The 10,324-nt window shown below is 60.3% G+C and overlaps 2 protein-coding genes across 7 annotated transcripts; both read left to right on the top strand.

Moving 5' to 3' along the window:
* Positions 1–1,329: 1,329 nt before the first annotated feature.
* SLC10A3 (solute carrier family 10 member 3) lies at positions 1,330–5,538 on the top strand. Of its 4 annotated transcripts, none has more exons than XR_001177525.2 (3): positions 1,339–2,096; positions 3,382–5,139; positions 5,343–5,538. XR_001177525.2 is itself a non-coding variant. In XM_013050118.2 (3 exons), exon 3 carries the CDS (start codon positions 3,520–3,522, stop codon positions 4,948–4,950), a length of 1,431 nt encoding a protein of 476 aa, XP_012905572.1. In that variant the 5' UTR covers positions 1,339–2,096; positions 2,657–2,718; positions 3,382–3,519; the 3' UTR covers positions 4,951–5,190. The 4 variants fall into 4 exon arrangements, 3 of the variants coding, with proteins under 3 accessions (XP_004780799.1, XP_012905572.1, XP_004780795.1); XM_013050118.2 differs by lacking the exon at positions 5,343–5,538 and adding an exon at positions 2,657–2,718 and having other exon boundaries at positions 3,382–5,190; XM_004780742.3 differs by lacking the exon at positions 5,343–5,538 and having other exon boundaries at positions 1,330–1,430; positions 3,382–5,190.
* A 289-nt stretch (positions 5,539–5,827) lies between these two features.
* Positions 5,828–8,556, top strand: UBL4A (ubiquitin like 4A). Of its 3 annotated transcripts, none has more exons than XR_006602977.1 (5): positions 5,828–5,988; positions 6,165–6,270; positions 6,464–6,678; positions 6,784–7,097; positions 7,697–8,556. XR_006602977.1 is itself a non-coding variant. In XM_045068029.1 (4 exons), exons 1-4 carry the CDS (start codon positions 5,941–5,943, stop codon positions 6,892–6,894), a joined length of 480 nt encoding a protein of 159 aa, XP_044923964.1. In that variant the 5' UTR covers positions 5,828–5,940; the 3' UTR covers positions 6,895–8,556. The 3 variants fall into 3 exon arrangements, 1 of the variants encoding a protein (XP_044923964.1); XR_006602976.1 differs by having other exon boundaries at positions 8,218–8,556; XM_045068029.1 differs by having other exon boundaries at positions 6,784–8,556.
* The last annotated feature ends 1,768 nt before the right edge of the window (positions 8,557–10,324 follow it).

The following is a 10,324-nucleotide window of genomic DNA, read 5'->3' on the forward strand; positions in this document are numbered from 1 at the left end:
TCATGCTGGACATCCCTCCAGCCCACTCTAGCTTTTCAGGGAGGGCTCAGGTGACTGACAGTAAAGGGGGCAGCCTCCTAACTACATTTACTCCCCTTGAGCCCCTTAGTTGTATTAAAACACAGGTTTCCTCCAGGGAGGACAAGTCTTTTAGGTTCTCCTTCCCCAGGTCTTCCCGGCTGACCCATTCGCCTTCTCCATTTGGCTGGTAATACCCGTCCTCAGACACCCCGACCCGCACTGCCCTTTTGTAAACTGCACTTTCCATTGCAGCATTGTGCCAAACGCAGGCCTCTCTCCTGCACCAGGCCACTTCCATCAGGACCCCGTTTGCCTCATTTGTGAGGGGTAGTAGCAGGGATGTTGAAATACACACAAATGGCTTGCGCCTTACTGGTCCTCTGAGGCTAAAGAAGAGCGGAGAGCTAGGGCCTCTGAATGTTTCTGATCAAACCCTCTGGAGCATAAAGCCCACCATGGGTTTATCTGTTTACATATCACATACACTGCCCACGTAAACTTTATGAAACATACAATTTTTAAGTAAAATGTATTTAAATTTAAACTAATATTTTTATTATTAAAGTTAGCATGGTGCCTGAAAAATTAACCTAAAATACAGACGCTGGTTTGTTTTGTTTCCATTCTCAACGATCCAGCACCTCCTGTGGGCACGTACTGGTGATTCAGGACCACTAGCCTCCATCAGAGCCGTGACAAATTTTTCCAGAGCAGCGGGTGGCCACTGACTGACTGCAGTTGCCCAGCAGCCTTTCACAACATATAAATCCCGTTAGACTCAGCATTCGCTTATTGCCCCCCCATGTCCTTTCTACACTCTCACCACCTCTGTGCCCAACTTATGCCATCAGTTTGCATTCCTTTCCAGCGACGCCTTCAGACTCTGCTAGTGGCGCCAACTAGTTCTGAAAGGCGGACAAGCTCACCGATGCCTCCCAGTTTGGAAATAGACACTCGGTCACTGCTTGAACGAAGGGAGGTGGAACTAGGCGGAGGCTATCAGGGCTCGCTCGCCCGGCGGCTGCGTGGTGGTGGCGGGAACCTGGGGCCAGCCGCAGGGCGTTTGTGCACGAGCAAGGTCCCTACCCGGAGCCCGGAGCCACGTCAGCAGCTACAGAAGATTCGCACCCCCTGCCCGAGGGGAACGCGGCGCGGGCCAAGCACGACCCGGAAGACATCCCGCTCCGTGCGCCCGCGCCGACTCGTCGCTTCCAGATACGTCATATCCGCTTGAAACTGGCCCGGGTCGCGAGGGGCGTGCCGGCCGCCTGGGGGCGGGGCCTCGGCGGGGCGGGGTCGGGGGCGGGGCCCCGGCAAGCGAGGCGGGGCCCGGCGGGCCCAGCTCGCAGGCGTCCGCGGGCCGGGCAGGCGCTTGGCCCCGGCGCCGAGCTCCCGGGCTTCGGCTGCAGGTGAGAGCTTTGGGCCGGAAAGGGCGGGCAGAAGGCGGCTTCTGGCCCCGGCCCGGCTCCGCGCCCTCTCGCTCGGACGGCCGGGCCCAGCCAGGGACGGGCGCGGCCGCAGGGCCTGGGAGTGGCGTGAGGGCCCCTGGCGCGATCCGGGAAGCGCCCGGGCGGCCTACCCTCCTGCCGACTGCAGGACCGCAGCGCGAGCCCGGCGGCGAGGCGCGTCGCCCCCTCCGCGGTTGGCGCTCGAGCTCTGTGCCCAGGCGGGCAACTTCCGGACTCCCAGCTTGGGAGGAGCCGGGTCAGCAATGCCGACTGCGCTCACACCGACTACACGGCCGGTGTGGAAACAGCGGTCGGCCGAGGGCTCCCTCCCCTGCCTTAGGGTGCAGCTGCTCAAACTCGTCCAGTCCCTCAAGCAGAAATGGTGTGGGATCTGGGCCAGAACCCTCTTGCAGTGACTCAAAGCCGCCAGCCGTACTGGAAGGACAGGGTGGCTGGCCCTTAGCCTCCTCTCCTTTCTGAACTGATTCAAACCACCCCAGTGGCTTCAGTCCCGAGTGCTGTCGTCTTTTCCCTGTGACTCCCTTCCGCTTTGCTTCTTATACTCCCTCTGGTTTTCCTGCCTCCCTCTTCAGCGGTGGCATGCAAAGCTGGACCAAGGCCTCCAGGGTAAGTGACCCAAACTCCAAACCAGCAGAGGCCATGGCATGCAGGGGTGGGAGAACGTTCCCAGGGATGAGCTTTATTTAACCTGCCCTTCACCCCCTACTTCCCCTGCCCCCCAGTCTCAGATGAGGGGGAACAGGTCCAACGACTGATAGGATCTGGAGAGGCAAGAGCCTCTTCCAGGACTGGGACACTGCAGTGAGGCAACCAACAGGAGTGAGGGTAGGGTTAGGCAACCCACCCTGGTTGCCCCAGTTCCAGCAGGTGACAGTGGCTGCCCAGATTGAGAAGTGGAAGTGGACAAACCCTTCATCCTCAGGCACCCTCCCCCCACCCAGAACCGCTCATAATCCCACTGGAAGTTCTCAGCTTCGGTAGGGCCTCGTGTGGGCATGGGGAGGAGCCCCTGGACTCAGAACAGAGCCTCTCAGAGGTGACACAGTGCTCCTAAGGGGCTCAAATACTGGGGACTGCCAGAGGAGTGGGAGCTCCGACAGGAGGAAGAAAGGCACCCTGCAAACACAGGGTCTTATCTGACCACCTCCTGCTCCCGCTTCTGGCAGTTTCCCTGGGGAGAGAGGACCTCCTTCCTGCCCCAGGACTCCGGCCTCACCACTGTCGGCAGGTACGGTAGGCCACGAAGCCACAGCAGGGCTGTTCACAATGGCATGGCGATGATGGACGTTAACCCTGAGGCCCTTTGCCAGTTGGTTACCCACTCACTATACATCCTGCTTTGCCAGCTGCTCTCTGCCTGGCCGATGATACTCAAACAGCCTGATGGCCGCTCAGATCTGGCCCAAGCCGGGTTTCAGCACCCGGTTCTCAGCAGGCTTGTCTCCATGCCATCCCCATGCAGTCTCTCGGAGATTTCATCCTGGTGCAGTGTCACTGTGGTCCCTCTCTGTCTCGAAGCCCGTGGGCAACAGGCTGGTGGTGACAGGGTTAGGGGTGGCTCTCCGAGATCCACGGGTATCAGGCCATTGCTGCATGTTCGCTGTGCTGGAAAAGTCCAGGGAAAGCAGCAGGTAGCCGCAGCTTGAAAGGGAACTCCTTTCTGTAGGCGGCCCCGCTGGGTGAGGGGTGGGAAACTTGAGACAGGTATGCGGGGGAAGGGGACAGACAAATGGCACTCAAGGGCCGCAACTAGGCATTGCCTTTCTGTTCCTGGGACTGCGGCTAGGGGCTCTGCTGGGTCTCCCAGCACTGGGCTTCCAGACCCCCTTGCTCCTGGACTCACAGCTGCTCACCGTTACCAGATACCTTTCTGTGTCCCTTCTCTCCTCAGGAAGAGCTCCACTGTCACAGAACACAGCACAGGGCCAGGCCCGGCCCATGGACCTTTCTCCGGACAACCCGATGGCACGAGTGGGGCTGCTCTCCTAAGCCACAGAGGGCCTGGGAATACGGTCCTCTGGGAGGAGCCATGGGGCTTAGGAGGGGCAGGGGCAGCTCCCAGTGGCCTGGACAGGGTGAGGGCAGGGCTTGCCCAGGCCCCCTAGGCTTGCTCAGAGTTTCCTTGCTACTCGTCAGCCTACCATTGGGAGCCCACGGAATAGCCAGCATCAACCTCGGCACAGCTCTGGGCCATACCGTGCCACTGACGGGGAGCCAATACTTGAGCATTGGGGATGGCTCTGTGATGGAGTTTGAGTTCCCAGAGGAGAGTGAGGGCATCATTGTGATCTCAAGCCGGTACCCAGGCCAGGGCAACAGGACAGGACCTGGTCCCACGCTGAGGGTCACCTCCTTGGACACAGAGGTGCTGACCATCAGAAACGTGAGTGCCATAACCTGGGGCGGCGGGGGCGGCTTTGTGGTCAGCATCCACTCGGGCCTGCCCGGCCTGGCCCCACTCCACATCCAGCTTATGGATCCCCACAAGGCCCCACCCATGCTCATTGAGGAACGGAGAGATTTCTGCATCAAGGTCTCACCTGCTGAAGACACGCCCACCAGTCTCGGCACCGAGCTGGTCCACTTCTCAGAGAGCCCCATACTCTACTTGCTTCTGCCTCTTCTCTTTGTCAACAAGTGTTCATTTGGGTGCAAAGTAGAACTTGAGGTTCTGAAGGGGCTCCTGCAGAGCCCCCAGCCCATGCTGCTGGGCCTCCTGGGCCAGTTCCTGGTCATGCCCTTATATGCTTTCCTGATGGCCAAGGTCTTCATGCTGCCCAAGGCCCTGGCTCTTGGCCTCATCATCACCTGCTCGTCGCCCGGCGGCGGGGGGAGCTACCTCTTCAGCCTCCTCCTCGGAGGGGACGTTACTCTGGCCATCTCCATGACCTTCATCTCCACAGTGGCTGCCACTGGTTTCCTGCCATTGTCCTCAGCTCTCTACAGCCGCCTGCTCAGCATCCATGAAACACTGCATGTGCCCATCTCCAAGATCCTGGGGACCCTACTCTTCATCGCCGTTCCCATAGCAGCAGGTGTCGTGATCAGGTCCAAGCTCCCCAAGTTCTCCCAGTTGCTGCTGCAGGTCATCAAGCCTTTCAGCTTTGTGCTCCTCCTAGGTGGCCTCTTCCTGGCCTACCGCATGGGGGTCTTCATCCTGGCAGGCGTCAGGATGCCCATCGTGCTGGTGGGCCTCACAGTGCCCCTGGTTGGCCTCCTGGTGGGCTACTGCCTGGCTACATGCCTGAAGCTGCCAGTGGCCCAGCGGCGGACGGTCAGCATCGAGGTAGGGGTACAGAACAGCCTGCTGGCCTTGGCCATGCTGCAGCTGTCCCTCCGTCGCCTTCAAGCAGACTACGCCTCCCAGGCCCCCTTCATCGTAGCACTGAGTGGCACCTCAGAAATGCTGGCCTTGGTCATCGGCCACTTCATCTACAGTAGCCTGTGCCCAGTCCCCTGAGGCCCCTGGGTCAAGCTTTCACCACCCTTCGCCCCTACCCTCGGCCCACTGTCTCCACAGTTCTTGTGTACCAAAGGCCTTCAGCTCTCATGCACTATGCATTCAGAAAAAAAAAAAAATCCAGGCTTATTTTTTTTACTGGTTTTTTATTCTCCAGCTTTCAGTGCCAAAGAGGCCGTGCTGAGTTAGGTAGGTGGGCACTGCTCAGAAAATATATTTCAATAAAAGAGAGAAGCAAGATTGGGTGGCTTCCAGTCTTTGCCCTTGGGGTGGGGGCAGGAAGGGTGTGGCTGGGTAGAGATGTACACAGGATGGAGGAACTGGCTTGGGTGACCATGTGATCTCTGCAGGCTTTCTCTCTAACCTTCCTTTCCCATGCATTTGCCTGTCAGGGAGAGGTGGGCCCTACTGTTCTCGAGTGAGCGTGCGAGGATGAAGACAGGATGAGTGCAGAGGCCGGGCTCCCCAGCCAGCTCTCAAACTCAGCTGACTTTCTGCAGCCAGGCTAGAGAAGAGAGGCAGAGGGCCCTCGGGCAGTCGGGCAAAAGCTTGGCCGCGCTGGGCCTTTACGTGGACTCCCGAGCGAGAGAATCCGGGTTTGCACGAGCCCCAGCAGCCCGCCAGGGACGACAGCACTCCCGGCCCTCCGTCCCCCCCACCAAGCCCCAGCTTCCACCGGAAGCCAACTTGGCCCAACTCGCTCCTCCTCCCTGTCGTGGCGGGCTGCCAGGCACCGTGGCCGCAGGGAAATCCGGCAGCGCGCGTGGCGTTCCCCGACGTTCCCGAGGCGGGACTCCGGGTCCGCTCTTCGCGGGCCGGTGGAGGCGGGGCCGGGCCGCGCGGGGCGGGGCGGGAAAGGGCGGGGCCGGGCGCGTCCCTCGCGCTGCTTCCGGCGGCGACGGGCGGTTCCGGCGCGCGCCCGGGGCGGCGGCGCGCAGCGGGGGGCGGTCGGGGTGCGCGCCCGCCGCAGTGGATGCCGCCGCGGCCGCCATGCAGCTGACAGTGAAAGCGCTCCAGGGCCGCGAGTGCAGCCTGCAGGTAGCGTCGCGGGGGGCCCCGCCAGCGTGCCGGCTCGCGCACTCCCCACCCCCCGCGCTGGGCGCAAGGACGGGACGGGCGGGGCGGGGGATGGGCAGTGGGGGAGGCCGGGGAGGCGACCTCAGCGGGGGCCCCGGGAACTCAGCCTCTGCCTCGCACCCTCGGCCCGGCCACAGGTGTCGGAGGACGAGCCGGTGTCCACGCTGAAACATCTGGTCTCCGAGAAGCTCAACGTCCCCGTGCGCCAGCAGCGGCTGCTATTCAAGGGCAAAGCCCTGGCAGGTACCCGGGCAGAGGAGCCGCCCAGGGAGCCGCGCAGGAATTCGGGGGACGGGGTGTCTAGGCCGAGCCCGAGAAGGAGTGTGACATGGGGTGCTGGTCACTCTGCCCTCAGGGAGGTGACCGAACCCTCCTCAGACAGGTGCCGCAGAGCTTCGCCTGTGGGTAACGACTTCTATCAATCTCTCTTTGCCAGATGGGAAGAGACTCTCCGACTACAGCGTTGGGCCCAATTCCAAGCTCAACCTAGTGGTCAAACCTCTGGAGAAGGTGTTGCTGGAAGAAAGCGCCGCCCGGAGACTCGCCGAGGCCCCACCCCCGCCGGCCCCCGCCTGGCAGCTGGTCTCCAAAGTCCTGGCCCGCCACTTCAGCGCTGCGGACGCGGCCAGGGTCCTGGATCAGCTCCAGAGGGTGAGCAAGGCAGCCCAGGACATTCATCCCCAGCCCGGCTGCGCCCATCCCCTGCCGCAGGGTACCCCCGACTGGCACCCCCTGAATCCTGCCTTCTCTCCTCAGGATTATGAGAGGTCCCTGAACCGCCTGACTCTGGATGACATCGAGCGCCTCGCTGGCCGCTTTCTGCACCCCGAAGTGACTGAAGCTGTGGAGAAGGGGTTCTCCAAATAGGATTCTCCGGTGTGGGGAGGAGCCCAGCCAGGCTACAAGCTGCATGTAGCATTAAATGTGTTCTCCTGTTGCGATTTGACTCATAATAATAATACGAATAAGAATAACAGCCGGCAGGCACCCGGGTCCACGTACCTGGTTTGCCCTGGGGGCAGGCACAGCACACGCACTGGACGCAGCTCTCCCCCCGCCTCCCGTGAAAGGTAAGACAGTGAGGAGGCATCAAGCAGTGAAGCCGGGAAGCCAGCATCTGAGCATGGCCAGCTTCTAGAAGTGCCTCAGGGTGCAGAGGGGAAAAGGGGCTGTTGGGACAGGTTCCAAGGGATGGTCTTTGGCCTGTCATGTTTAGGCCACTGAAAATAAACCTCCAGAAACTCCTCAGGCCTGAAAGGAAAAGCAGCTGGCCCAGGCTGCCCAGTCCTGTCACCTGACCTCAGACAGGTTCAGGACATTGGCAGGGGGTCAAGTGACAGCCAGCCCTGGGGCCCCCGCAGCTGCTGCAGCCAGTGTGCCCCCGACAAGGAAAAGCAGGTTAGGGAGTCGGAGACTGCGGTATGACCTCAGGCAAGTCCCAGTGCCACGCCGGTTCCTACTTGTTAACTCTGCACCGTGGTGGCCATTCTTGAAACCTCCCTTTCCTTCATCCTTACCCAGCCCCGGGGTGAGGGGTCTGTGCTCCATACACACACAGGCCAAAAACCGAGCAGTGGCCAAGCATGGCCCAGAGATGCGATGTCTTGGTCCTTCATGTCACAGCTCTTTGGGTTAACCTTTCCCTCTGCTTATTTTCTCCTGGACATAGGCATGTCTCACCGAGGGATGACAGGTGACTAACTTGAGGTCACTCAGCCTTGGCCAGGCCCCCACACCCTGCGCTTACCCACAGTGTGGAAGTAGACCCTTCCTCTGCCACATGGACACAGGGCCTTTCCTTCTGCACACACCTCACTGCCTGAGGGGAGCGCTCAGATTGCTGGGCAGGGGCTAGAAGCATGGGCTGGTGGCCCTGCTCCCACCTTGCCCTGTGTGTGGGCACTAGAGGTCACTAGGCACCTGCTCCTTGGCAGAGGACACCTAGGACGGTCAAGGCCAGAAGGAAGCTGCCCTCCTGCTGGGCCTCATGGGGTGAATTCTGGGTGGCCAGGCAGGGAAGACAGAGGCCCAAAGGGTGAAGGCTTTGAAGAGCAGAAAGAAGTCCCTGCCTGCTCCCACCCCCCAGAGCTGGGAATGTCCAACAGCAGGGAAGCTTCTCTGGCACTTTGCAATGCTCTCATTCTATTCTGAGTCAGGAAATTTTTGTTGAAATTTCGAATCCCACTAAAGGTGAGTGAGACGGACTCTGAACTGGAAGGAACTGCATTTGGCATCCAGTAATGGGTTTAACCATGAAAGAAACTGGTTTAAGCCATAAAGGAAACGCCGGTTGACCGAGCTGAGAAGTCCAGGGGTACTGGCAGCAGATGGACGGTTCCGCCAGATGCACAGTCTCCTCCTGCCTCCCCTCTCCAGTCCAGGCCATTGCCTCAGGATCAAAAGATGGCTGTTCTCTGTATCCACGGACTCTCCTGTTCACAGCCATCAAGGCGCACCTTCTCCCCCCGGGGTGTAGGTGTAGCTTCTTTCTCGGATGCCCCCAGCAAATAAATGCTGTTCTATTGCTCAGGTCACACTCCAGTCATTTTGGCCAGCGGGGGGATGGGTGGTGGGAGGCCAGCCCCCTGGATTCCCATGGGAGGGAGGGACAGGAGGATTCCCTACAAAAGCCAGGGCTAAATGGTGGGGCCAAGCAGCAGCTGTCCACTGCAGCGGAGTGACGCCATTGTGCATTTCAGACCCTAGAGATGGCCATTGAGTGCCTTGTGCTAGTGCCTCGTGGCTCAGGAGTGACAAGAACCCTCGGGTGGCTAGGAGCCATCCACTGGACACGGGACATGGGGGTCAGGAACTCATCCAGGTGGACATGGAAGCATGAATGAGATCGTCAGGGTGTATGGTGGGAGCCTGGCCCAGTCGTCTGGTTCCAGAGCCCCGTGCAGCCTTCTTTGACGTCGGACAGGAGTGAGGTGTGGAGAGGGTGTCCTAGGATCTCTGAGGACAGGTGAGGGGGCTTTCCAGAGAGTGTAGCATGAAAAGAGAAGAGAGGACTGGGCCTTGAGGCATTTTACCAACTGGAGACATGGTAAAGGCCCAGAAGCTACCCAACACGAGGCCACGGGGAAAGGTCAGTACGAGAAGCCAAGGACACCCTTCCAGAAAGGGGGGGTCTGTTGTCTGGAGCTGCCAAGAGGCATTGGTAGCAAGAAGGTCGTTGGTGACATTGGAGAGCTAGAAGTGGCTGCAAGGTGGAGAGAGATGGGACAGTGACAGCGGGGGGGGGGGCACATTCTGGAAGCTTCTCTCCAGCTGTGGCTGGGCAGGGATGGGCAGGAAAAGGAGGGAAGACAGGAGGAGAAAGGATGCTGCAGGGCTGGGAGTGGGAGACACAAGGGGAAGGGGCCTGTGCTGTCAGGAGAGGAGACCAGGGACTCCAAGTGAAGATGGAGCGGCCATAGGGCTGCACCCTCCCTCTGCCCCTCGAATCTGGGGGTGGCCCTGGGTATGCCCATGGGCTCTGAACACTATGGTTCTTCAACAGCGGTCACGATGTTTAAGGCAGGCTCTGTACCCCTCTGACCCAAGCGCCCACCCAGGAGGTGGGTACTGACACCCCTGCTGCCCTTTGGGCCCTGGCTACTGTGGATCCCCAAGCCCCACTGCCTGCCCCTTGGGGAGGGTCCTCGGGATAGTCCCCACCCCCAGGGACATGATGCACCTGGTGGGCCCTGCTGTTCGTTACAATGATATTGGGAGACACAGGACAAGTTGGGGCATCACAGATGGAAGTGGTCTGGCACCTGGCATGCGGTGCTTGTGGTGCCATTTCCCAAAGGCACGGAGCAGGAAGGGGCAGACTCGGGAGAACAGCATTTACTTCGCAATGGAACTCACCGACTGGAGGTACGCAAGCAGCTAGGCTGCTCTCACAGTTTGCTGGCACGGGCAGGCGTCCTGCACAGGCCTGGCTGAAACTGGGCCCGGCCAGCTCTGATAGGTTCAGCAGGGGTGCAGGGGTGAGCCGGGCCTGGTGCTTCTAGGAGTAGACACGACAGCTGTAGGCAGCCCCAGACCTTGGGGCCCAGGAAAGCCCGAAGGAGAAACAGCCACCCTTGCCCACCTCCAGGGCTCCTGGGGAACCACCCTGTCTGCGTGTCCCTCAGGGTGTTCACTCCTTCTCTCGCTCCATTGCTGGTTCTTTCTCCCCCCACACCTTACCTCTTAATATGAGGAGCTCCAGGGCCCTGTACCCAGACCCCACTCCCCACCATCACTTCCCAAGGGAGTCTGTCCACCTTCATTCCCGTCTCTGTACTTCCCTCTTGGCCCTTTTTCC

The sequence above is a fragment of the Mustela putorius genome, unplaced genomic scaffold (genome assembly GCF_011764305.1).
Source record: "Mustela putorius furo isolate JIRA1106 unplaced genomic scaffold, ASM1176430v1.1 tig00003899_pilon_pilon_pilon, whole genome shotgun sequence".
In the NCBI taxonomy this organism is placed as follows: domain Eukaryota; kingdom Metazoa; phylum Chordata; class Mammalia; order Carnivora; family Mustelidae; genus Mustela; species Mustela putorius.